Here is a 27,960-nt window from a genome sequence, read left to right on the forward strand (position 1 = left end):
ATGTGTTTATGTATCGTTGGATCATTTTGTCACAGACAGTTGACAGACAGTTGTAGTTCTCTAGGCTGGGAGGTGGTGGAGGGGGGAGGTTTACTCATACTCTCAGAGGAGATCAAGTTTTCATTTCACATAACATGACCCTCAACTTTCAGGAGACGGGCGAGTAAACACCTGACGGAGGGAAACGTCTCGATGTGTCGTGTTTCTTCACTTTCACAGAGGCTCAGTCAGATACATTTTTAATCGATGAATTATGTCTCAAAAGGTTGTTTCTGACATAATAGATAAAGTGGAATTAAAGGGGAGGTTTTCAGCAAGATGACTATCAGCCTCAAAATTAGAATTTCTTAAAACGACTTTTTATTCCTAATAGTTCCCTCTACAATGTCCAATGGCTTTGATCAACCAATGAACATGATAAGTATCTACGTGTCATGACGCTACTTAAAGTCAAGATTATAATAAAATCAAAATGTCTTCAGATCACTCTCGTTGGATATCTATCAGCATTTCTGTATTTTCTCTATAGTAATAAAAGCAAAACAACATCAGGTGTATTCACAATAATGTAGTGCTTTTTATTAAAAAAACAAACGAACAAAAAAACAAATATAAAACAAAAAGTAAAAACCAACAGCATTTTTCATGACTTAAGAATCATAATTACAAACTTTTAAACGAGTGGAAGAAGTATTTTTTTTTGACAAACTGTACACATCACAAAATGTCCGCCAGTCTGCCATTTACAATGCTTGCATCTTATTTTGTGATTGTCTAAAAAGAACTAAACGAATCACACAAAAAACACACAAATACAGGTACAAGCATCATACAATGACCGCTATCACAAAACGGAACCATTTCCTATTTGAAAGAAAAAACGGAAAAATAATAACATGATATCGGGCAGACAGCGTTACTTTTGTTTCTGTCGCCGTTTTTAAAAATATCATAACATTTTTATGTTGGTTTGTTTTTTTAGTGTTCAACACTTTGCAGCAAAAAAAACAAGGAGTACATTTCTCCTTAAAAGTAAATATTATTAACAATATTCAGTGACAAGGTGTCTTGCTGAGTCACTGTCATGTCCCAATGCCTTCGTGTCCGTTCCGACATTCCTCTCGTTCATGCAGTTCATCGATGAATTTCATTTATAGGCAACGAAAAACTCCGCTTCAGTTTTGACGTCGTCAGGAAATTTTTACGGTGAGATTTTCTGGACATTTAAAAAAAATCATTTTTCCTCCGAGCTTAAGTGTCTTCATTATAGTAATACAAACGGAAGAAATTATAATATTATCATTATTATAATAATACATTTAGGGCTGAGTCCTGTACAGTACAATAATAAACAAAATCCATTTTTCAAGATATTGCTTTTGGAGACACTCCTCAATGTAAAGTGTATATATTTACATAACTTGGCACTGTACAGCTTCCCCCCCGTTCCCCCTCTCGACCGCCTCCCCCCCCTCAGTGTCTCATTCCTGTCACGTCTCTTGTCAGTTTACCGCACGGGGACATTGCAGGCTTGTCCCTTTTTAGCAGAGGCATTTGGGGACAAAAAAAAAAGAAATCTCATCAAATATCACAATTTCCTTTTTGAAACATTCTCCATGGCAACCAGGAACGTAGACTAAAGACAAGAAAAGAAGCTAAGTCCCCGTCCCCCTCCCAATATACAGTATACACCGCCCCACCCGTCTCACAGTATATAAGAAAATATGACCGTCACGATACATTTCATGTTAAGTATTGTTTTCCATAGTTTTCTTAAAACTGTTAATTGCCATCGAGCCCTTAATTTTTTTTTCTTTTTTTTTAAAAAGGTATATTTTCAAGAAATCTGGCAGAGTACAGACACACAATAAAAGTGTGTACGCACGCACACACTCGCACGCAAGGCCGCCGGAGAGCACAGCTGTGTAAGGCGTTACTGTTAAAGCCAGTGTCCCCCCACATGCCTGATTTAGTTAAGCTGGTGAATCATGTTACTTCAAAAAAGAGAGGGGCCGAGCTGACTGCCTCACAAGAAAATAAAAAATAAAATAAAACCTCAACAAGACACTTTGACTGACTAAAGCGCACACTCAATCCCCCCCCGCCCCCGGCCGCGTTAATAAACACGCCACCCGGCCGCTTCTGTTCCTAAATGAGCAACTACAGTATAACAGGGAAAAGATAATAGACTTTTTTGAACTCGCATTTCATTTTTTTTTCTTTTTTTCAGACTGCATCATCAAATACTGTGAGAGTGTTAGTGTGTTTTCATTATAGATACATTACACAGAGCTTCACAATATCCATGGTACCAAAAGTGCAGTTCCACCGCCCTTGTTCTCTTTCTCATGAGCAGCACATACATTTCTACGAAGCCACGCCCCCACGCCCCCACCCCCTCCCCTCCGGTCCCGGCGCTGATCTTCTCTCGCTTGTTTGCATTTAGTCATTGCAGCATTGAGCCGATTCTCCAGCATTCACATCACCACTGAATGAAAGGAAGAACCGTCCCTCTCCCTCTCTCCCCCCCACCCCGAACTCCGTACCACTTGTTTCAATTCATCCGCCCACGTCTGTCACGTTTCAATGCATTTAAGTGCACAGGTTTTTCTCCTATGTTCGTTCTTTTGTTTTGTTTCGGAAAACAGGTTTTGCATCAAACTACTTAAATAAGCAAGAAGTCTGGGTCAGCTCTCTCTTCGTGCTCCTGGAGAACTTCGGAAAAGCTAGAGCTGCCACGGAGTCAGCGCTTCCAAACCCCCTCCACGCTCTCAGATCAGAGATGACAGTCTTGGAAGAGGTAAACCGGAAGAGGCCCCGAGGGATGCATTGTGGTCCTTAATGGTCAGGCAGCCAGCAATGCTCATCTCCCCTCTTGCTTTCGCTCCATTTTCTGCACTTGCTCACGAGGTTAAAAGCAGTGTGCTCGACAGGCACGTAGCAACGTTATTTCCTCCCGACGAAATCACCGAAACCAAGCGCCCGCCGCCGCAGCCGCCGCCCTGCGCCCTCCTCCAAGAGATAGCTGACATCTATGGCTGTTGGAAGAACAGACAGAGAGAGACAGAGAGGGATTAGGAGCTGGATAGGAACAGCTGACACAGGGTGTTGTATCAAAGCAAAGAAAAGGTAAAGGTGTCTTTTCTGTTATTTCCACTTTAAAATTCACATGCTCAAAAGTCAGACAGAGTCAGAAACATCTAGGAAGCCACTGGGAACTGTTCTTGAAGTTGTTTTTAACTCCCTGAATCCAGAATTGAAATATTTATTGGTTCTTGTTGCAACTTTTCATCCACAAATGAATGTTGTGTGCATATAAACCTATTTGCCAGATTGGTGAGTTAACTAAAACCATGAAGTCCAATTAAAAAGTTATCACTGCCCTTAATTTCCTCCTTAAACAAATAGTTTGCTCGTCACACAGCAAACACTTGACCTATGTTTGAGGCCATGATGTTGTGATGTTTGCATCTCATCCCCTAACCTGCAAGATGAAATACTTGGCTACTGTTACGTTCAAGGGCAGGGTTTGCGATATTGTTCTTGTATTTGTACTTTGTGTAACGTTTAAATAGTAAAAATTGAGATTGTCAACAGTTAAGTTACAATTTAAATGCATGAAAAAATAGATATAGGATCTTTTTAGTAACAGTATCAGCAAATGATAACAACTGCCTCTATCATAGCACAGGAGAAAAGGACTTGGACGAAGCAGCAGACATATGTTAAGCTGAAACATGTGCAACATAAAAATGAATGAAAGCGGATCTGATTCCTCATCATCTCACAAAAGCTTGATCATTCACAAAATGGTGATAAAATGCATTATCCAACATGTTAGAAATGATAAATGATGTCACAGCAAATGATTTGAGTATTGGACTCTCATTCATTCGTTGACCTACCCCCCTGCTTTGATCCCGGTCCCTCACCATTCTTGCCGGGAGTTTTGTGCAGCAGGTCCAACAGAATTTTGTTCAGTCGGTCCCTCTGGGCCTCCCTCTTGCCCAGCACTGGGTGGTGTAACGGCGAGGAGGCTGAGGAGGACGGGAGTTCAAGCATCTCTCCGATCCTCTCGGCGGTAACCTCATCCAGCTCCTTGCGCTCCGCCGCCTCCCGTCCTTCCTCTTCCTCATCCTCATCATCTTCATCCTCCTCTCCATCCCCTTCCTGCTCCGTTCTCCTGGGCTTTGCCGAGTTCACTTCAGGATCCTCCGGAGCCACGTCCATGTCGTCCTCCGCTCCTCTCCCTTCCTCCGTCTCTGGTGGGAAGTCGTCGCCCCCCCGCTCGCAGGAAGAGCCGTCGTCCTCGCCGCCTCCGGCTCCTTTCGGCCGTTCGCTCTTCCAGGCCGAGCGGCCCCCGTTCCTCTTGTAGTTGTCGGGAACGTAATGAGGCTGCAGGAAAGTCAGAATTACACTCGGTTCAAATAATGTTTGTAAAAGAGTTTTTTGCAGCTGAGATAGTGGCAATTTGTGAATAATGATGAAATCAGTGCAACACAGTAAAGAAACCACAGAGGAGTTTTGAACAGTAAATGTTTCCTGACACAGACCTAAACTAATTTGTATGTATTTTTTGTCTTTTAGATACAAATTACACTGGAAAGAATGATTTAAATTAATATACAGTTTGTCGTCAACATACCAACAGCAGTGACAAAATTACAGAACAGGTTTTTTGATGCTGTTCCCTGGAAGCTCTTGAGACTTTCCTCAGTTTTCTCTGGTTAGAAATACAGTCACCTGTTATTGTGTTACAGGAAGTCTCAACACTGTCAGCAAGATGAGCCGCCCTTGCAAATGTGCCCGGGGCTGTAATATTACCTCCGCTCTTAAAATATCCTTCAGTGTTTAGTAATCAGCTACAGATGCCAACACAGCAGCTACCCGCCCCGTCAGGAACAAACCCCCCAACCCCCATCACGCTCACCGAGAAGTCTCTCTTAGGCGCCAGCCGCTTGGGGAAGTGGTTGAAGGCGTACAGCTTGGTGCAGACTGGGTAGCGGTTCCGATGGATCTTGTAGAACAGGTGAGCCGACTTGTCCAGGCGGTAATCGCAGATGTAAACATCCTGCTCCTTCACGCCCTTTGGCCGACCTGAAAGAAGAAAAGGAAATCTTTATTAGTAAAGAACTGCTGCAGTTTACGTCATTTTAAAAATACCTTTTCTTTATCAGCACTGTCCTACTTCTTATCCATAATTACACACATTGAGCCTGTAAGGAGCTTTAATCAAGAAGCACAGGAGCCTGAGCAGTGGCTCTTTTAAGAATTAGTCCGTCACAGAAGATGCAGTGAGTCATACATACGATTAAGGTTTGTGTGTGTGTGTTTTTCCCCCTCACCCTTGCAGTAAGTGTAGAGATCGAGGACACAGCAGGTTCCCACCACTGCCTCCAGGGGGATGATCTCGTAGAGCGGCATCCGGAACAGCTCGTTCTGGTAGAACCGTCGTGATGGAGAATGATGTGTCTCGTGAGGACGGAAGTAGTGATGGCCAAAGGCAAACCTCTCACCCCTTCAGAGATGGAGCAGACAGGGACAGAATATTAAACACTTTGACATAACTCAACAATGACAAGCAATTACAACTTTATTTTCCTCACAATCAGACATGTTTAGGGCATCATCTGGTTGAACTTACTTTTCGTTCTTCCAGAGTTTCTCAATTCGGAAGATGTCAAGCTTATCTCGGTTGACGTGGGACAGGAGACGGTAAGACTGTCTGACAGGCTGGCCCTCAGGTGTGCGTCGGCTGTCTCTCATCAGATACACACAGTCGCCTGCACAACAGACACACACACACCGACTTGTTACTTGTCTGCAACGATACATTTCACAGTAAATTGACTGCTTAACACCCAAGTCACTTGACAGACAGAGTAACAACTCAGTTCAGTACTCTTGAGAGGATTACTTTGTCATGGAAACATCAGAATGAAAATCTGTGCTTCTGACCTTTCTGGTTAAATGTTTTGAACCGGTTTAACCTCAGACCACGTGCAACACACCCGCAACCTCAAATAGAGTGATGTCATGTTACATCACTGCAGCACCGTGAGGAGATAAACCACTGGAGGTCAGCAAACTCAAGATTTTCAAGAGCTGTTAAAATGCCCTTAAAGTTGAGAGCAAACCTTTCTCAGCATTTATGAGCTGATGGCTGCAGGTTTCAACTGTTTCTTTACCTTGATGTAGCAGCAGCTCGTCTCTCAGGAGGCAGATGTAGTAGATAGAGCCGGCCTGAGCGTAGCTGGGCTGGGGAATCATGGGGACTTCCTGTAATGATGTAAGTGAGATTAGAAGAGGTCGTGATCTAGTTCAGTATTCATGGCAGGTTTTGGCAGAGATAAACGTACCACGTCTACCGGCCGAGGGTCACACTGCTCACACAGGTAGTGCTCTACCTCGGTCTCCAGCCGCATGCAGTCACAGTGCTGCCATACCTGCAATAATAAAAAAAATTGCTGAAATCACACATTGTAAAAAATGGGTGGCTGACTCGATTACTCTCCGGCTGATTGAGTTAACACTCAAGAGCTCTGCATCACTGACAAGGACAGAAGTGTTTGTCCTCTCCTAAGAGTTGGGGATTCACGACTGTGGCTGTTCCATCGATATTTGTTACCATTCTTGTTTTTTTTTGTCTAAAAAAAAATATACACAAAGGACCGACTGCAAAAAAATCTCTTTGACAAAGTGCTTCATCGTTAGGTGTTAGGTCTCAGGAGAAATACACTCACTGAAACAAAAAAAGGGAAAAGTAAAACTATAGATTTTTCCAGTTGTATGTGTTTGACCCGTTGCTTCTTACCATGCACTTTTCACACTGGATCATCAGGCCTTCGTCCTTGCACATGCCACAGATGCAGCGGATGATGTCGTCGTCCTTGTCGTGGGACCCCGGCCCTCCTCCTCCGTGGTCCCGCTCCAGTGAATCCGAGCTGTCGGCCTCGCTGGCGGTCTCGCCCACGATCTCATCAATCTGGACGGCGGCTTCATGGCGAGCGCTGTAGTAGGCTTTCCGCAACCGACACACGTCCCTGCCCACTGATGACTTCCTGCCGTAATATTTCTGGTGGGAAAACAAGACGATCGTAAAAGAGCAGCTACCTCCTCTCTCTGCCAAAAACAATAAATTGTCAGGAAATCATTGTGAATCTGCTACTGAAGGTCTGTTCGGACACACAGCAGGGTCTCACAGACAGCACGAACAGAGGAGATAAATCTTACTAGAATAATGTACATTTGACTCCAGAATTACACCCTCGTTGTTCAAACAGTCAGATAAGACTTCTCTGTGCAGAGCAACAGACACTTTGCTGCAGAACAAAGGTCATTGACTCAGAGAGAAGCATTTCCTCTGCAACTGCCAAAATTTCACCTACAGGGGCAACACCCAGCGGCTTTCAATATAACAATCAACCACATTGCACTCACACATTTTTCAGTCTGCCAAAAAAAAGAGGCCCCGGGACCCTGGGGTCAATCTAATTTAGACGTCCCCATCAAACTTCTCTGAATGGAAGCGTAAGCTCCTCTGAGAGGTTTCAAGTGGCACTTGTTTTAACTGCTACGCTATACAGATGTAAATAGAAAGGACCTGCTACGCGTCAGGAGTCATGTAGTTACATCCCATTAGGGAGGTTTTTGTGTGGGAAAGAGGAGAGGGAAGTGATGACTGAGTGGGAGGACGAACGCCTCGGAGCTGCACAGTAACAGCTTAAATTATCATCCTGATGAGGCCTCTTGATTTTGATTGAGCAAAGAATCCAGGATCATACTCGGGAGTTAGTGAAAAACTGGATTCCACAGCAGCTGTAGCTTTTATGCATTCATCAGATCTATGTTTCTAATGATTGTTGGTTGAAAAACATGCAGATATGTGACACTGATTGAGCATTGAGTTAAAAGAAAAGAAAAATATTGTAAATAAATCCCTGCTCCGAAGAAAGTATTCTTGTAACGTTTAGGAACTATCAACATGATGAATATTTGGTTTAATAGCTCAGATCAAAAAACCCTAGAGTGCAGCATGGGCCGCAATGTTCTGTGGTAGAAAAAAGAAGTCCAACCCCAACTCGACAGTCATTCTGTTTTTATGGTTTTGTTGTGGTTTCCCAAATCACAGGCATGTGCAGCATAAAAATATCAAGAGGGCGGCTCAGCCAATGTGGCCGAAACCCGACCTGTACCCACACATCATTGAAAATATAGTCTTTCCTAACCTAATATGTGTCACTTTACAAAACAAAGACACACAGAGCATCTAGAATTGGGGGTAGACATTTGTTGTTGCTGTTAATTAAAGAGTAAAACAAATAGAGAGAGAAAGAGTGAGAGTAGGAGAGAGGGATCGGTGACTGAGAGAACAAAGCAAGTTAAAGGAGGAACAGAACTTCCCTTAAATACTCATCTTCTGGCAGCAACGTGTGCGGCTCAACTGACAGAACGATGTAAATTATGTATGAATGCAGAAGCAAATACTCTTTCTGCAGTTCTCATTGCAAATGGAAGGAGATCGTTAACGCAGCCTACCTCGGCATTGCGGAACACTTTGAGCATGTCCGTGTCGAACGCTTCAACGGTCTTGTAGTGGCCCGTGAGGATCTGCTTCTCGATGGTGCTCAGGTCCAGAGGGTCAGACACCTTCTCATAGTACTGGCTGTTCCTGAGGATACAAACACAGTGGTGTTAGCCTCTGCAACTGTGGCTTTAATAATTAAATACACATAAGGTTGAGCAGCAATAAGTCAATGGTTCTACAGATGACACAGTGGAAATCAAACTCCCAACCAGAGAGGTGTATGGGCATGTTATTGTTTGTACACAGAAGTGATTATATCAACACTGGGTGAGAAAAATCAAAGCAGAGGCTGTCATGGCTCAAAGGGTGCGGAGAAAGATAAAGTGTTAGACTATGTGGGTGTTGTGCACTGATGGACCAGATAACACTGTGCTCTCTGGAGAACAGTCAAACATTATGAATGAACCAGGCGACATGCGGGTTTGAACTCTTACCTCTTCCGTGAAGGAAGATTCACCAGTGGAGCAGCAAGCGTCTGACCGGCGGAATCTGAGGGACAGAACCACGTTAATGTCAACATCTTTTCTTTCACCACATTACCAAAGAGAAAAAAGTGTTTTAGAGGCCTGTTGAGGTGGGAAGTGGGGTCACATATTCAGCACCATTAACTGTTCTAGAATCAAACTCTAGCTTCTCTGTGTGGCACCTGGTTGTTATTATCACTTGTTTCAAAGTAAGAGAAAACCATCCTTTTCTGGACTTAGCTTGTGCATGTGTGTGCCAGCGATTGAAACAAAGGGGAAGCTTCATAGAGGGCACCAGAATAAACAGACACAGCTGTGAATTGCCTTGGTTATCTATACATATTAATCACACTGTATCTTCCTCCACTACAGAAACTGACCCTTGTAGCTGGTGATCATGTCACAAATCTCTTTGAAGATGTGAGCGAGGCGAGCAGTGCGCGTGACTTCTGTGTTTTCCTCGGCAGCGGCGAGTCTCCGTGTACGAACCGACCGTGACGTCTGCAGAGCTGAGAACTGCGTCTGGAACACATCTGGAAACCAGGGATGAACAGAGGACATCAGGCTTTTTTTTTTATAACGGTTCAGTCACGTAATTTCAGATCACATACGCTGATCAGTGAATATCTGCAGCCTGTGTTGAAAGAATTCTAAATTCATTTAAAACTAAATCTGGGATTTTCCACAGCTTCATGGCTTGAAAAGATCAAAATTACATTGATCTGCTCCAACATTTAAATCAGTTACTGATTTTAGTGTTGCTGGCAGGTGTTAGTTACATTCTCTGCTGATTGTGTGCAGCTTTATTGCTATAACATGTCTATCACATCTCAATTGTGGCCACAAAAAAATGTTTTCCTTCGCAAGCCTCTTCACACCTTTAAGCTCACCCGACTTAATGTTGCCGTCGTCGCGGATGACTGCTCCCCAGCGTGTGTATATGGAAAGGCTGCTGGAGTCCCGCTCTTTCTCACCCTCTCTCTTCAGCAGCTCCTGTTTTTCCCTCATCTTCTCCCAGTTCCTCAGGAGGAACACTCGGTGCTTCAACACAAAGTTTCTGGTGAGCGAGGGAGAGAAGACGGTGTGAAGAAGACAGCTTGTGAATGTGCGCTCACACCTCATCCTCGAAATAGCAAATATACAGATTGCTCTCTGGTGGAATTTATTTTGATAAATTGGACACTTTAAATAACACAATTCTATCAAAGAGGCAGCACTAAATGCAATTTCAGATATTAAACCAAGTGCTGTTTTATACTGACATATTTCAATAAACTATAGTTTGCATTAAATTAGCAGGAATGCAATACAGACAAAACATGTTAATGATCACATGTGCACAACATGTTTTTAGTTCTGTTTCTCTTGTGTGTCTCTTGGGTGTCAGTTTGTGTGCGTGTGTGTGTATTTACCTCTCTCTGTTGGACATGGGCTTCATGAGATGAGGGTAAAACTTGTTGCTGTCACTCGACTCTTCTTCCTGATAAAAAGACAGTTGTACTCAAGCATTACTCTTGATTTCTTTAACATCTCCTTTAAGTTTCTTGCACAAACCTAAACTGAGTATGACTGAAAACCTTTATTTAGCAACTTTAGCTAATTTTGCTATGGAAGAATCAAACATTGCACACGTGAACTGATACAAGCACAAGTTCTTAGTATTTGTTAGTGTGTTGATTACTTACTCGTTTCTTGAGCTGGTGTTTGGATTTCCTTTTCTCCTTAAGTCGGCCCAGCCGCCGAGTCCCTCCCGCCTTCGGAGGCAGGCCGTTAATGCGTTGGCTTTTCCCACCGATGATGCCCCGGCAGCCTTCTGAGCCACAGTTACACACTTGCTGTAGGGCAGAGAAAGAGACAGAGTTGTACTAAGCGGGAAAAGGGTCTGAAATTGAAGCTTCTGCGAGTGCAGCTCTGAACCAAGTGTTATTCCGTGAAGAGGTCAAAGTGGTTGTTGGGGCTTCACCTGCTCTTCTGTGTTGAAGGAATGGAAGTTGTAGTCATAGGTGAGCTCAGTGCCGCTGTCGATCTCCTTGAGAGCAAAGAGACCAATTCTGTAAACCCCGTTCACGGACCTAAGAGAGGAGACACATACACATGATAGAATAAGTATATAGGTAAAACTACAATAAGCTACTGTGTATATGACAATATCAAGGTAAAGAAAACTCAATATTAAGACAGATATTTTTATACAGTCCCCTTGTGGCTTTGGTGCAAAAGGCTAAAGTGTTTTGTGACCTGTCAGGAAGCAACTGGGTCTTGTACCAAAGAGGTAACATCCTCTCCCTCAAGTCTGGTTTTGAAGTTTCTGTCCCGACTTGAAAGTTAATGTTTAAATATTCATGTCAGAGAGACAATTTAAGGTAAGACATTTTAAAATGGGAACAAAAAGAGAAAAGGACAGCCAGGTTTTCATTTGCTCGAATTGGCAACCTCTCAACACATCGTAATCCCCCCCCCCCCCTTCTCTCCTTTTTACACCAAGCAGTGCTCCAGGTTTTAGCCTTTCTTCTAAGAATAAAGTGCACTATTCGACCTGCCAGCCACTTCATAATTTATTCCTTCTATAGGGGTAAAAAGCTGGTTCAGCGCATTGTCTTCAGGCACTACAGCTGTATCTAAGGCCCCGCTGCATGTAATCTCTCTTCTGTGACAAGATGGATGACTCGTCAGGCTTTGTGCTGAGAATCCTCCATCCTTGTGGTGCCTTTTATTTCAGCCCAGCCACTATACATTACACACACAGACTCGCACAGACCAGTGGCCTAGATTATGAGCAGGTCTACGCTGGAGGGTAGAGGGTACAGCTTGATAGTTGACTCTCAAGGTCGTTAGCGGTCCAAAATCAAATCCTCTCCAGTGACACGTGGCGCGGATTCACCAAACACAGGAAACCGCGACGAAAGGAAAACCAAGCAGGTTTCACTTCATAACATCGGGCACAGCGAAGCCTGTTCTGCCAGGGCTCTGATTGCAGTGGATTTAACCATGCTGTGAGAACAATCCCTCAGGAAACCAGTGAATTGTTTTTGGCGCGGTGCAAGGCCTTTAAGCCATTTAGGTCTCTGAACACTGGCAGAGTGTGACAGAGGTGATCTCATCAGATTACCACCACAAAACCACATTAATAAGGTTAGGGTTTCCAGGCACAGCGTTCTCGTTTACAACCAAGTGCACCTGCTACACGTGTCCCTTTTAGAGCTTGTGTATGATGCCTAAACTAGGACAACACCATTTCCACCAGCATCCACTGTGACGACTTAACCGTATCCAAGGATAATGAGATTTTACTGCATCGCTGTGACAAATCCACACAGCTTCCAAAAACTTCTAAACATAACAAAGAATTCCTGCGATGATAAGGGAATATGACACTGATACAAATAAGGCCATTTACATGAATTAAAGTGCAAATGCTCAGTTCTTAAACTATATGAGTGAGGCGCTGAGAATATAAAAAATACACACGATACATTTTGTGGTTTGGATGGCCTTGTCTCTATCTTGATTCATCATTAGTTCTATGCTGAATATCTTACTGGTTTAATTCTGGTACTTCCAGTATAGTGAGTTTGCCTCTTGCAGCGAGAATATGAAATTACCCATCTCATCCAAATCATCAAGCCCACAAACGGAGAGCAATTAAGAGAAACTATCTAGTTAATGGGCTGGTTTATTTTCCAGTTCATTAACTTTAAACGCCAGAAGAATTTGGAAAACAAAACACTCAGCTTCTCCCACTGTCCTCTAACAACGATTCAGTAAATGTCTCACTGTCACTTGTTCATATACGAATAACATTCACATATAAAGACCACAGCAGCACATTGTCTACGTCCTACATGTTCATGATAGAAAAATGTGTTTGTTTGCGGCATATCGACACCAACATCTGCCTTTATTGCCAAAAGCTCTCGAGTCTCGTCGTCTTCCCAAGTAGACACATTTGTCGGCAGCTTCTACGTGTATTGTGCCTCTTTTCCATTCTGAGTTATGTGTATTCTTACAGTCTGCTGCATATTAGAATCATCATCAACACGACCACTCGCTCGCGGAGCTTTTCCTTGCATATTCTCACATGGACATTGTACTTGGGGGCTGGCAGGAGAAGTTCCAGAAAATGCCTCGAGCAACTGACTCAGACATTTGCGTACTTACACTCAGCCTCTTCAGAAAATGTAAGTGCATGTCTGAAAGCAGCTTATGACTGTTGATGCACCAGACAGTCCTTAAATCATATACCCTTCTCTTATCGGACTCCTAATGGTCGGCGTTACCATTAACATAGTGTGAGTGAACACAGTATGTTTGTGCTCATGATTGTGCCTGAAATGGCTTTACCCAAAATCTGTGGTTTTGTTAAGAACCCAAAGGCACCACAAGGACACAAGTAGGGAACTGGTGTAAAGCTGATTTGACACCCACCACTTCTGCATCTCACAGTTGGGTTCACAGCTGTGGTTTATGAAGCGCGCCTCATTGCCCATTCGGTAGCTGTCGATCACCATGCCGCTATCCAGGTTCAGACAGTAGTTGCCACTGTGGGAGAAGTACTGCTCCATCATTCGGCTCCTAAATCACGGAGAGAGCAAAGAAGAAGAAGATTAAAAGAGAGGTTTTCATCCATATCTAAAGACTGAAATGAGAAAGTGAAACCGGCCAAACAAAAGCACGAGAATATTCTAAATCATCTGACGTCCACAAACATTGATAAATAAGAATATCTTGCATAATATATCTCACCTGAACTCCTGTTCGCTAACAACCTCTCCCAGGTACTCAATGATAAATTGTCCAGAGCGGAGACACTCCTTGGTGCGGATGCCCCAGCCCTTGCCCTCAGCGCGGAACCGCTCCAGACACTGGACCCAGTCGTGTTTCTGGATATGCTGGTTGTCACAGAGCTCGCCACACGGACAGGTGCTTTGAGAGCACTCTGCAAAGCTCATCCTGGAAAATACACAATTGAACACAAGTTACATTTTAAGTATATATCTGACACCTTGTTTACCCTCCATTAATATCTGTTTGATAACTAACTCAAAGAACTCCAAAGCGTCATTGTGTATGAAAAAACATGTTGGTTTTTGATAATAAATAGAATAACCATCTCTGCATGTGTCTTTACCTATTCAGGCAATCATCCAGGCAGCCTTTCTCAGCTGTGCCCTCAGGACCCCTACAGCTGCATGTCGTTGTTTTATATCCAGAGAGAGGCTTCTCGTCCACATAGACATCTGTGACACAAACAGAAGATTACCACTTCACATTTAAAGTTATGGCCAGCAGTGAGAGCATTAAGTATTTTTAATTCCTGTTTTGTAAACAACGCGCATGTAACTAATGACAACAAGAGTCAAAGCAGCCGAGGGAGGGATCAACAGAGAAGTGGCAACAGACCTGACCCGAGGGACGAGCCAGATACTCACTTGATCTGATCTTTTTATACAGGGGGACATCAGGCCTCTTGTAAAGCTGTGAAAGAGTGAACACAAGGGGCGTTTAATGACGAGCGGGCTGGGACTTTTTAAAATACCCATCAGTTGCTCACTCCGAGAATGGAAAAACCCTAAAAAACAATTAGTACTCAATGTGATGGATCACCTGATCGTGTTTCCACAGCCATAAGATGTCGTAAGGCAACTGGAAGTCAATACGCTTCTGTCGCAGGTACTTCCCTGTAAAAGCAAAGCAGGGGAAATGAAGAAGGAGGAAGTCATTTTTGACCACACACAGTACCTTTATCACAGCTGTATTGACATACTGTATGTAAATAAGAAGTTTGACCTGTTGATGTAAATTTGGACATCTTGCAATGGCCGAAAATATACATTTGTGGTAACTGAAGAAGAAGTGTTCTCATGCACTGAATTAAAAAAACTGATATTTCAATCTGGTAGTAATTAAATGGTAAAATCCTGTGTTTTACATATACGAAATGAAGTACAAAATGTGACCCAGACTCACCAACATGTATAGGAGCTGGAAACAACCCATAGTCATGTTCCCCAGGTATGTATTCTAGCTTCTCTTTCTTTAGCTGCAGAAGTTGACTCCGGGGACTACAGGGTGAAGAGAAAAAGAGGGCAATGGAAAGAGAGTTTTGATGCTGTCCAGACCTACTATACATATTATGCTGGTATCTTAAAAAACAATGATTTGGATTTCCTTGGCACTCACTCTTGGGTCTTGTAGACGTCAGAGTAGAGGCCCGCCTTCTGGAACTTCTTTTTTGGAGGTCTCGCTGGTCTCTTCTCCCGTTGGCTGGGTATGGAAATGGGTGGAGCTTGTTCCCTTGAGACAGTGCCTGGGCGTTCTGGGGAGACGGGGCCATCTGGCTTGTTTTCCATTGAGCTAAAAATAGAACCATGACTTGGTTTCTAGTTGCAATTAGATGCAATAAATGTTCCTATATAAACCAGCATTGAGTCCACACATTAGTATTGACTGTGAATCACTGTCTGTGTGCCAGAGCTGAAACTCTCAGCTGTAAAGGTTAAATTGCAGTATGGTGAACAGTTGCTTACCCACGAAAATGCTGGAGCTCCTCCTGAGTAAGCCAGCTTCTTCCTGTCCCAGTTTTGGCCCTTGCCACCAGGTTTCCCAGGTTCTCCTCTCTGTCTGGCAGGCGCTCCTCAGTCTCTACTACCTCCCCGTCCTCCCCGTCCTCTTCTTCTTCTTCCTCATCCCCATCCCAGTGCTTCCTTTTCTGGCCTTTTCTACGCTGTCCCTGAACTACTGCCTCAATAGCATCAGTCACAGTGTCCCCCTCCCAGCCCCTGACCCCGGCAGGCCGCTCTCCCGCTCTGTCCCTTTGCCGGGTTGGGTTCAGCTCAACGACAGGGGGTGGTGATGGCGGTGGGGAGGGTAACGGGTATTTCCTGGGACGTCCGGGGCCCCTCTTCTTCACCACATTGTTTCCTGTACGAGCCTGTCTCTGCAGTTTCTTGGCACGTAGGATTTTGTTGACATGATGCAGGCTGTGCTTGGAGGGCTGTGCCCGGTGGGAGTGGTGGGGCAGGGAGTCATCCAGGCAGCAGTCCTGAGAAGGAGAGAGGCAGGAGGAGGAGGCCGAGCTGTGGGAGTGAAACATAGAAGGCTGGTGATGGTGCTGCTGCCGGTGGTGCAGGGATCCTTCGGGACCTTCAGGGGTCGGGAGGGCAACCCCTCTTGCCTGAATACTTGATGACCCTGTGGGAAAAAAACACAGCAAACTAATGCTAAGTATATATAAAAGCACTCAGCACACATTCTTAGGATTTATGAGTGACACGACCACTGCTGACACAGTCACAGTCAGGAAACTGTGTGATAACGTCCCATGACTGTCTCAGCTGTGTCTCATCCAAACCACAAAGTCAACAGTAAGATTTGTTTGACAGAGCCAAACATCAGGTAATTGGTTAACACAGCATAACAGATCATATTATCCCTACTTGGCTGCCATTTTCAACAGGCATTCAGGGGTCTCGTTCATATACCCCAGGGGTATATGAACGAGAGCAGCCTTTTCATTATTTAATTTAGCTTCTCTTAATTTTCTCTGACTCACACCATCACCTTCCATCCTCAAAAATCTTTCTTTAAATATCTCCCTTTTCTGTCCTTGAAAAAATATATTATATTACAAGGAAGCAAAGAGAAAACTGTTAAAGATATTGTTAAATCATTAAAAATAATGTTTTTTAAAACATTCTTAAATATTAGTGTAGTAAGTAGATCAAGACCATTCTTAGAGTTTAGTCCTTGCTCAGTGAAAGCGGCATCCCCCATCTTGCTTTCACCATTACTCCCTTTTTTCCCACATCACTCTCTTCCCAACCTCTTCTGTTAGTGTGCATCCATCAGCCTCCATCATTCCCCACTTGTCTGGTGTCCAAGACCACCTTTGACCTCCACTATCTCCATGATGCAGTCTGTGACTTCTGACTGACCCCAAGTCCTGAGCTATAATCCAGGATTACCCTGTCTTGGTTTAAACTGCACCATACAGCCTCTTACTGCCTCCCATCTCCCTGTGAGCCATGAACATAAATATAACGCAATACTCACATTTAAACTCAAAGACAGACACGCAACTGTTAGTCAGGGGGACACTGATGTGCTTACAGTGGCAGTGGCTCAGTCAAGGTGCTGGCTGAAGCTGAGTACTAGGCCTCACATTGTGGGCTTTTGAGGGAAATGTCTACTAAATATAGCATGTTAACATAACACAGCACCCCTGCAGTAAGATGAGCACAGGCAGAAAAGCCACATCTGCTATGGGCATCCACACTCATAGTAGAGTTCGTTTAAATCATTACAGATGTTTTCCTTATTTTTGCCAGAACTGTAACCACTTGTAAAAGCTACCAAATGTCAGACGCATGCGCACAGGGTTTGTCACCGTTTCTTTCAAAGGGATATTTTTCAGTAGCATTAAGTAGCATATTCCACTGAGTAATTTCTTTGTTCAGATGGGGGACAGCTGACAGAGCTACAAAGACAGAGCTGATCATTTACCAGTGATGTTTGATCCAACCACAACTGAGGTATAGATGGTTTCCGTGGTAATTCTCAACACTCTGTGTGTTATGCACTGAAGAGATTATCAAGCTCAAAAGTGCATCGATCTACATGAATTATGTGGAATTTAATACATTGTGACGAATGTCAGAAGAACAAATAAATACAAATAATTTCATGTAAAATCTGACTTACCCATCTCTCTCCTTTCTCCTGATGATGAGCGGTCTTTCCTCATTGGCCGGTCCATGCGGGAAAAGCTAGAGTTTTCCGGGACAGCCTCAGTCTTCCTGCTCCTGCCCCCCTTCATCGTAGTGCGGGTGAGAGCAGAGGCAAAGAGATTTGTGAAGTTGGGAGAATCATGGGCTCCAGGCTCGCCATCCTCTGTGGGTGTGAGAGGCTCCTCGTCTTCGCTGTCCGAACAGCCCGCTGGGTCTTCAGCCCGTCCCTCTGAGAAGGGACCCTGGCCAGGCATCACATGACCCCGTGAAAGCTTAGAGTAGTCCGCCTCAGAGCTGCCCATCCTGAACCAGGACTCCACTGGGTGGTGGCCTTTTGAGCTACTACCCAATGCAAGCCTGGAGGGGCCTAGACAGGACATTGAGCTCTCTTTGCGCTTGTACCTTTCTGCAGATGAGGTGGAGGAAGAAGAAGGGGAGTTGGCAGAGGTGGAAGCAGTTGGCTTGCTGGCACTGGTGCTGGAGGTGTCTCTTCCAAAGCGGCATCTTTGTAAAGACTCGGCCATTCCCAAACTGCCGACTCGCTCTCCTTTCCCTGATGCTCCACTGTCAGATATCCCTGCATTAGCCCGGCTCCCTGATCCACTTCTTGACGCTTCCTCTCTGTCCTCCTCAGCACAGCGCTCTCTGTGTTTGTGTCTGTGTTTGTGTTTGTGATGCCAGTTGAAAGAAAGCTCAGAGGACATGGGTGGGTAAAGGACAGGGGGCCTCGCTCCTCCAAGGAACTCCTGCCTAAGCAGCTTGTGTTTTTTCTTGTGAAATTTGGAGGGGTTCAGCAGGAGATGTGAGGGGTGATGATGATGCATATAAGATGTTGGGGGAGGAGGAGGGAAAGATGGTGAGTGGTGAGAGTGATGGGATTGGGCCGTGTGAGGTGCCTGGTGGTGTGGGTGGGGATAAAGAGCACTAGCTGCAGGATAGCCTCTGTAATAGCCCAAACCCAGGGGCCCAGAGGAGTAAGGAACGCTGTAAGAGGGGTGATAGAAGCCTCCACTGGACAGTTGGAATCCAAGCCCAGGTAGAAAAGGAACATCAGACATGGACTCCCTCAGTTTTGGAGGCCGTCCCCGTTTCTTCTTCATGTCTGGTTTTCGAACATAGTGCAATGGGTCACAAGAGTACGCAGGATGGGAGTAGAAGCTCCCAAAGTTTACTCTGAAGATTGTAGGCAGGAGGTCCCTGTGGACATAATGATGTGGAGGTGGGCCACCTGGGCCTCCTATGCCCCCGCCGGCCCTGCTCCCAACCCCTGGCCCTCTACTTGTTCCCGCACCTATGCCTATTCCACTGCCGAGCCGGTGCCCTGTGGTACGGTGTGCTATCCGTATTTCACTCAGTCTCACAACAATATCATCCAACTCAGCAAGAAAGTCTGGGTCATGTCGGCGGGAGCGCAGCTGCAGATACTTCTTCTTGCGTTTCCTCTTTTGTCTTTTTAGCTTGTCGTAGCCGGGACACCCGTGGTTGCGGCGTTTACATTTGTGCTTATGTTTCTCCTTGTGTCCCAATAAAGAAGCGACGGGGGCTGCTGGGTGAGGTCTCCGGGGATCAGGTGATGACCTTGCCCCATGAGGTGATGGAGAGGGTGAGGGATGTTCCATGAGCACAGCAGAGTGTCGCCGCCTGCCTCTAGAATTAAGTCCTACTCCTGGACCCATGGCTGAACTGATGACCCCTGGCATTAATAATCCACTGCCCATCCCAGGTGGCAAGCCAATTGCACCCAAGCCGCCCGCTCCTCCCACTTTCTCACCACGGTCAGAAGTGCTGTTATTATCCGTTCCTATACCACTGTCACTGGGCACTGTCTCCTCGCTATGTGACTCACTGACTGGTGATGGAGTGGCTTCTTTTAGCTCACTGAGGGGGGCAGGGGAGGTGGGATGAAGCGGCCGAGGAGGGGAAAGCTTATGATAATGGTAGTGCTGCCTATAATGGTGGTGGTGATGATGGTACCCTCTGTAAGATGCTTTTTTCTGGGAAGCTGCTGTGGCCATAGATGACGAAGTCGAGCCCAGCCCTGTGTTACGAGGATTAGGGGCCGAAAATGTTGGGGGGGAGAAGGAGAATGTGTTGTGGCTATGATGGGAGTTAGCATAGTGAGCATGACCTGCAAAGTGCACTGAGCCCGGCTCCACAAAGCTGGCATCACTGATGGGACTGTGACCTCCACTAGACTGCGAAAGGGAAGGAGAGGGGAAGACTTCTGAAGAGAGCGGGTGGTGTTGATGGTGATGGAGAGGGGAAGTGGTGTTTGGGGAGAGGAAAGGTTCTTGTGGAGGCGTAGCTGAGGAATTTGACGCTGCTTTTGGTTTACGGCCTCTCCTCTTACCCATATATATTGTGCCCTTTTTACTGACATTAATTTGTGGCCCAAGTTTTCCCCCAAAAGAAGCTGCCAGAGAGGACAACGACTGGGTGGTAGCTTCCACCGAACCAACCACCCCACTGGGAGGGCCTTTGGGGGGTTCCTCTGGTCTTGGGCCTAACAGAATTTGACTGAGAATGCGTTTCCGTTTCACACTTTTCATCTTATTGATCTTGCCGATTATAGTTTTCATGATGAGCTGCCCATTTCCTTTACTGCGGAACCGTTTCTCTCCCATGTCTCCTGACTCTGGAGCCAATGTGGGAGGCTGACCCTCCTGTGGTAAGGTAGGGGGAAGGCGCTTGGGACGTCCACGTTTTCTAGGCATGGCTAGCTTAGGAGGGTTGAAGTCCACCTCTGGGTGAAGAACAGGTGGGTCCTGCTCTTCTTTGGACTTTAGTAAAGATGAAAAGACCTTGGAGGGGGCTAGCTTGTTAGGTTGGTGCCCATGGGCCAGGGCATCAAGCCTTGGCATTTTGGACTTTGGCCTTCCCCTTTTCCTAGGCTGACATGGGAAAAGCAGTGACACTTGACTTTGTGGCACGGGATTTGGTTTGACCTTATTTGGGTTGGGAGGCCGGCCCACTGGTCTTTTAACAGGTGGCAACACTGTTTCCAAGCTTGAACATAAAGGCATGGTGGTTTTGCTCTGGTCGAAGGGACTGTCGTGGCCTGGTCTTTGACTGTGCGTCTTGTTCATAAGACGGGACCAGCGGGGTTTCCTTCCCCTGCGTTTTTTAAGGGGTTTGCTGTCCTGCTCTGCAGGAGAGTCTATGGAGGAATCGGGAGAGTCGTCTCGAAGCGGCGTCTGTGGACCTTCATCACCATCTGGATCTAATGGAGAAGGTGCCCTTTGTCTAACAGGCTCAGGGAGACCGATAGTCCGGCCGGGTCGACTACCATCCCGGTTGGGACTGCGCTTACTTGGACTAGAGCTTTTCCCCCTCTCAACCCGCAGTGACTGATTATTACCCCCCTTGTCCTTCCCTTCTGGCTTTCCTATTCCTGTGGAGGGAGAGCACTTGGTTAAGTCTCTGGGGCTGTCCCTGTCCTGCTCCAGTTCACTTGCACTGCTTTCATCTGCTAGTGCAGGACTCTCACGTGCATGGTGTCCTTGCGAGGGAACCGGGGATCCCAGGTGACTCACTGCACTCGCTGTCCTCTGCTCGGCTGAGGTGGTGGAAGAGGATGAAATAGGACAGGATGGCAAGGATGCTGCGTGGGGTTGGCAGTGAGCAGGACGCGACTGGCCCTTAGAAATGCTACTGTTGCTGTTGTCATTGATACTGTCTTTTGAAATGGCTGACTGGCGGTTATTGCCGTACGCGAGTGCTGGGCTGCTGCTGCGACTACTGCTGTTGCTGCTGCTCATGCTGTTGCTGATGTGGTTACCGCTGCTGCTACTTGCTTTCCCAGACCCATCTATGTCCTCCTTTCTCAGCGGTGAATTTTCCATAACACTGTCTTTGTTCCTAGAACCATAGGGCCGACCAGGTGGTCGTGACACAGGAGGTGGTGGAGAAAGGTGGACCATTCTTGAGTATGTGTTCCTATTGGCCATAGCCCTGTCTCGCTGTTTGGCTGTGGGGGCCATGAAGCCTGAGTTTGGGAGAGGAGTGGAGTCAGTCTTTGTGGGTTTGGCTGGCTTTGGGGTCTTTGTTGGTGGACATGTCGCTATGAGTTGAGCTAATTTCTCAGTGACTGTGGGTGCTCCCCAGTTTTGGAGATTCTTGTCCTTGTCTCTCTGACTTTCAGTACTATAGGCGTATTGGGGCGGTTTTGCACCTTCAAAACTGGGTTCCTTTGATGTAGGCAGTGGTGGAGAAGGTGAGGATGTCCTGGGGTTGAGTTGTGGATTCTGTGCTTTCTTCGAAGAGGAATGCGTTTTACTGTCCGGAGGAGGGCGGTGGAGGTTGAGGGGTCTCTCAGATGTGGTGGCTGCCGCTTTTGAGTCTGGCTTTGTGTCAGCCTTGTTATCTCTCTTTGGTGAACCCTGGAAAAAAAGACAACAAGAGAGCAAGTGAATAATTAAAACTAATAAGTGGTTACTGATGAATAACTTTTGTATTTAGAAATACACTGCTCAAATTCTAAATTAGAAAGATATACCTAAAAAGACTCTAAACACACTCAAGTCATAACCTGTTAAGGCTAATATCTAAAGACACTTTAGAGGTGGTGCTAACACATCCGGCCAGAGACACTCTCAGCTGCAAGTATAAACTATCAATAAACAATTATTTTTTTACCCCTTTCTAAAATTTCAATTCATTGTTGAGATTTTTCTGTCCAAAGTTGTTTTCTGGTCACATCCAGAGGGGGTTGTAACCCTCACTCAATAACATTTAATTAGGGTCAGACTGGGGACAGAGGGGGAGAGCTAGAGAGAAGGGTCAAGCAGGGGAGGGGGTGGAGAGGACATGGCCAGGCAGAGACAGAGGGAGACCGGAGGAGGCGGTACTTGATGAATAGAGACAGGCTAACAGAGAACACAAAGAATACTAAAGAACAATTTATGTTCTGCTCTTTATCTGTGCAATAACATGGTGATTACTTCAGTAACCGTGTTGCGGGCCACTGCCTTACCAGCGAGTGACTGATAACAGCTAAAGAAACTGAGGTAAATAAACACAAGTGTATACACACAAAACAAATATAACGCTTTGGTAAACATGCAGGCTGTCAATCTTAAGTCCTTGCTTTTGGCAAAGCATGAATCCAACATTGAGTCAAAGTACATGCATTGATTATGTTCTCCCTCCTTACCCTTTTTGATGGAGCACTCCCATTTACTTGGGAGGGTGACAGGGTGGTGGTGACAGCAAGCGGAGGAGCAGGAGGAGATGGAGTAGGAGCTTTAGAAGAGGGGGTTGATAAAGATGATGGGGGTGGTCTGTTGACACTGGGATTCTTCTCCTTCTCTTTATCCCTGCCATTTGAAGGACACTGGTTTTGAGTGCCTGGCCCATCACCTGTAGCCCCTGCACGGTTTCCACGGGCACCGCCTCCTCCACGCCCTGTATGCCTCACAGTGGCCCTGAAGGCTGGACGGCACACATAATTCTCCAGGATTTTAGGTGGCTTCTTCATGCGTTTTGCTTGAAGGCCAATCTTAAGTTTGACATTGCCCTCGGACAGGCTGCTCTCTTTGATGGAGAAATGTGACTGGTCGCCACCTCCTGGACCACCTTCCCCTCCAGTACCAGCTGAGCCAGTGGCAGCTCCCTCCTTCTCTCTGTCTCTCTTGTTTTCCTCCTCTTCTTCTTTCTTTCCACCTCCTCCATCCTTCTCTCGCTCCCCCGTGGGAGCACCTGAGTTAAGAGGGGGAGGAGTTGCAGTTCCCCCCTGCATCTTCTGATCCATCAGAACTTTAGGGGGTGTACAAGTTGTCTAGGGAGGGGATGTTGTGGTTACCAGGTAGAGTTTTTCTCAGGGGATGGGATGGGATGGGGGTGGAGGGGGAAAGGGGGGAGGGGGGATAACGGTGAAGGTGAAGCTCTCCTTGATTTGAGGCGGCTTCTCTCCCTTCCTCGGCTGGACAGCCCTCTTTCTCCGTCCTTCAACTGTTGGAAGAAAATTAGGTAGAGAAGGGGGAGGGAAGGAGAGCAAGGATGGAGAAGACAAAAAAGAAAATTCCATCAGTCACAGCAACACAGAACATCAACCAAACACTGACAGTTTTAAACCGTGCTGTACAACCGAGAAGTATAAAATGTTTTTCAATGAATGATGGTGCAAAGCAGATGGAGGGCGACAATTTTTTATCATCTATTTGGTTAGAGGCTGTCCTTCATCCTGTCTGGGTGACTTTTTATGGTTTGTTCGTCCTCGCGGCCTATAACAATCTGTGACCTATTTACACAGCCAAGGATCTTCTACCTTAGAAAGGTAACCTTAGGCTCAAGGACTTTAGGTAGTCAATGTGAGAACTACAAACCGCAACACATCCAGAGTCAATAGTTAATCCCACAGTGTTGTCACATCCTTCTAAGATGTCGCGAGATAAGATGTCAAATGAGCAATCCCTTAAGTTCCTTCATTAGTTGCAGTGAAAACATAATTGTTATTGTGGAATGCTGCTCATACTCTATGTTTGCAGAGTGCAGCATGTTTCTTAATTGTGCTCCTTAGAGCACAGCCCAATTCAATGTGAAGTTGTCTACAGCTCCCCATGGCCACTGAGTGATTTAATGCGGATTCGCCCCCAAGCAGGTGCTTTCTCTGTGCGGAGTCATTTGGAGGCAATTCAGAACTGTGACCTCAGCACATTGGGCCCTCTGGGACTAGACAGAGGATCCGGCCGCCTTTCCCAGCCTTCGCCAGCAGCAAATGAGAGTGAGTGATAGAGCGTCAACGTGCCGGCGGTTTCACTGCGCCCTACATTAGTAGAGAGCACTAAAGGAGCCTCTTAATGGAGCCTCAGGAAAGTCATACAAGTCGTCATCATTAAGGCAAAGAAAGAGAAATAAAAAAACGTACCCAACACAGCATCTTACCCCTTGTTTGTTTTGGGTTATGACTGTGGAAAGCAGTAGTGAAGATTATTTTTTCGTTGAACCACAAAGTACACGCAGCCCAATTTTTAGAGTCTGGCCTGTACTTCCCCCACGCCCTCTTTCTGTGTTTGCTTCAATTACTCACTCCATTTCGCCTCAAAACTGCGGACTCCCCCTCACTACACATACCGCACTCAGATCACACCTCCCTCCTTTCTTTAACACTCCATCAATCTCTGTATTCTTTCACCGCTTTCCTAAAGCTTTTCCACCTCTAGTTCACTAACTTGGGAAAGCAGTACTAACAGCACACAAACTAAAGTCGCTGTGTTCCTACTTTAACCAAAAACACATTTCACCCACCCCCAAACTCCATTCCCCAGGTCCTGTTTTTCTTTTTTACGCAGAGCGACAAATGTTCTCCCCGTTCTTTTATAGTTAACGCTTGGAGTGATACTAGCTGCTTCTGCTGCCTGATAGCAACCGTGCCAAAAATAAGCCAGTGTAGTACCAAACTCAGTAAGAGGCTAGAGGAGAAAAGCCTTCTGGAGAGTCCAAACATTCCTCTCACCTCTGACAGGCCAAGTCGGGTGGTTTACTGGCACTCGCTCTCCTGTAAAGGATCTGATACTTTTGATTAATAAGCCGTAAGACCAAAACGCATCATTGTCCCATTTGGCATCGAGGTACTTTTTTATTCACAAAGCAGTAGGACTACATTATAGTCATCTGGGCTTTTTGAGTCAACCTGCAACACAACATAATAACAACACTACTCATGCCTGTCTGTTGTTTGCTTTTACTTTCAGAGCCACTGCCAGAGAGTTACAGTTGACCTGATCATATATAAAACAAGACGACGTGTCCGACTTTGATAAATATGAATGTGTCGAACAAAGAATCAACGATCAATATCTGGTCAAGTATCTAGAAAGAAACGGCAGCTCAGGCAGGAACGTAGTAAACAACTTCCCGCGCCCCCTCCCATTTCTTTCCTCCCCCTTTCTCCCTCCCTCCTCACTTTTGCACACGTTGTTCATAACTGCTGATTTCCCTTTGGCCATAGCAATAGTATCCAACCCACCCACCCACACCCCCCTCCACATCATTCACATGAGGGCTGGCGTCTGCCCTCGGAGCTCGGTGTCTTTTGCGGGGGCTTTTACACAAATGGTACTAACACAGTGTGGCTGGGGAGAGGGGGGGGGGGGGCAAATTCCTTTACTACTACGATTGGTTTGTCTCATCTCACAACAGCCGCGTTCAAACGCTTGAATGGAAGAGGCGGGTGCGATGTGGGTGATAAAGGAACCGCGGCGGAGGCTTCAATAAATCTCGGGTGGGAATGACAGGTGTCAGTCAGCACCAGCACCATGCAGACTCAGGGTTTCACTGCAGGCTGTGTTATTAAAAGCATTAAAGTGCAGAGCGAAACATGTTAATTCAACCACGCTTCCCCACGTGTCGTGCAAAAAAAAAAAACGTGGTTGCCACCGAATACCGTTATCCGCTTTCAAGGGGGGGTTTCCTGTACAGTCAACACTGTCATAACTCATGATAATGAGAACGGATCACAGTCATTTTCTGCTTTACCGCAAGTGCCTCAGCAAATCCACCAGTGTTTAGTCGGACTCCTAATGACTGGAGATAGACCCAGCCTCAGAGATGAGCTTGACAGCCATTAGGTTGACACTGCACGCGGCGCTGGAGAAATTGCGTTTGCAAACATCTGCTCGTGTGTCAACATCAGATTGATAAAACTCTGCAAAACAACAGAAGCAGGGCTCGATCTGATTCGGTGGATCTACACTGTTGGCTCAGAACTCAATAAATGTAGATGAAGAAACACACATCGTATTAATATTAAATAGACTCACCTCTGTTATGGTCCAGAAACGGTGTTCACATTATTTAGCTCTGTGTCCTCCCTTTGTGTGTATCAACGTGGTGGCCACATAGTTTATCTTCCAAGTGCTGCATTGCCAAAAAGAAACATGCAAAATGTCAAAAATGTGTTTTGATTACAGCTGATACAAATCTAAATCTAATCTAACCACACTTCAGCTGTCTGGAAGTAGTACATTCCCCCCCACCACCACCACCTCCTCCTTCGTATCCGAGCTGCAATTGCATAACAAATGTTTGTGCCGAGCAGATTCCAGATCTGCCAAATGGGTAATAACGAGGCGATGGTATTGACCAGGGCCCACAAATCTCAGATCAGAAATCAATGCACACGGCTCGGGGAAATCGGATTAACCTTGCCACCTCCAAAACACAAAGTTAGCACGGAGTGTCAGGCAGCAGCCCCCCACACAAATGCAGTTTCGTAGCATTTTAAGCTAACAACAAGCCCCGGCTGCGTTGACATAAGCATGCAGGAGGCTTCTTAATGCGACCCCCCGTGCCCTGGGAGAGGTTTGTGTTTATTCGGTGACAAGCTAGCAGCCTCAATCCGTCCAATAACAGACAACATTAGTGCATCAGTGGCAGCGGCTAGCTAGCATCTACCAGGAGGGCGATTGGGGCTAATTCCGCCGTGCACAGCTCCAGCGGTGAAGCTCCACGCAAGAGGCAGACACCGAAACGCGGGTGAATGCGTGGAGCCCTCGGACCCCGGGACAAGTGATGCCCACGATCACACGTCTCCCGTCACATTATCGCAGGTCAACTCGTGTAACCACATCTCAGCTGCTACGACGGGCTAACGATGCACTAGCTTAAAGTCAGCTAACCACCCCCCCCCGGAAAAAAAATTATATCTCCAAATGTCGGGTTTGAGAAAACAGGACAAACGCACAATTCCACCGAGAGACACACGCACGGGAGGTTTAAAAAAAAAACAAAGAAGGTGGAGGGATATATTCCAGCGGTGTAAAGTGACAGATGCAGCGCCGTGTAGGTTATTAAAAAAAAAAAAAAACACTAACTGTCAACAAAATGGCGGCTGCGTTGAATCAACAGAGACCCGAAATGGATCTCCCCCCGGTAATTCCTTCTGGGGAAAATGCTGAAAATTCCCCGGTCCTTACAGCGACTGGTGTCCGTGGTGTCCCCCGCCGGCGCTGCGAAAATCTGCTCCCGGGTTCGCCGTTAGCTTGGCCGGGACGTGTCGGCACGGGCCTCCCTCGTTCGTCGGGCCTCCATGTCTGCTCAGCCCGTATCGCTCGTACAGTGTCAGTACAACACGGGCATTCTCGCTCCCAGGGAGGGAGGGAGGGAGGGAGGAGGACGGACCGCGGAGGGGAGGGGAGGAGAGGAGAGGAGAGGAGAGCAAATGTCGGTTGTGTGCGCTGGCCCT

The 27,960-nt window shown here is 46.1% G+C and overlaps 1 protein-coding gene across 7 annotated transcripts; it reads right to left on the minus strand.

Moving 5' to 3' along the window:
* Positions 1–553: 553 nt before the first annotated feature.
* On the minus strand, positions 554–27,821 carry ash1l (ash1 (absent, small, or homeotic)-like (Drosophila)). Of its 7 annotated transcripts, none has more exons than XM_053446050.1 (27): positions 27,692–27,821; positions 26,537–26,633; positions 22,930–23,726; positions 17,752–22,156; positions 15,579–16,242; positions 15,232–15,405; positions 15,019–15,113; positions 14,656–14,729; positions 14,481–14,526; positions 14,180–14,288; positions 13,795–14,001; positions 13,477–13,623; positions 11,015–11,123; positions 10,737–10,886; positions 10,464–10,531; positions 9,942–10,108; positions 9,432–9,584; positions 9,022–9,076; positions 8,539–8,671; positions 6,815–7,075; positions 6,360–6,446; positions 6,189–6,279; positions 5,645–5,783; positions 5,346–5,518; positions 4,931–5,097; positions 3,933–4,395; positions 554–3,038 (listed from the first exon to the last, which is right to left on the minus strand). In XM_053446050.1, the coding sequence occupies exons 3-27, from the start codon at positions 23,524–23,526 to the stop codon at positions 2,947–2,949; spliced, it is 8,826 nt and encodes a 2,941-aa protein (XP_053302025.1). In that variant the 5' UTR covers positions 23,527–23,726; positions 26,537–26,633; positions 27,692–27,821; the 3' UTR covers positions 554–2,946. The 7 variants fall into 7 exon arrangements, with proteins under 7 accessions (XP_053302025.1, XP_053302023.1, XP_053302024.1 ...); XM_053446048.1 differs by having other exon boundaries at positions 3,906–4,395; XM_053446049.1 differs by having other exon boundaries at positions 9,930–10,108.
* Positions 27,822–27,960: the final 139 nt, after the last annotated feature.

The sequence above is a fragment of the Pleuronectes platessa genome, chromosome 18 (genome assembly GCF_947347685.1).
Source record: "Pleuronectes platessa chromosome 18, fPlePla1.1, whole genome shotgun sequence".
NCBI lineage: Eukaryota > Metazoa > Chordata > Actinopteri > Pleuronectiformes > Pleuronectidae > Pleuronectes > Pleuronectes platessa.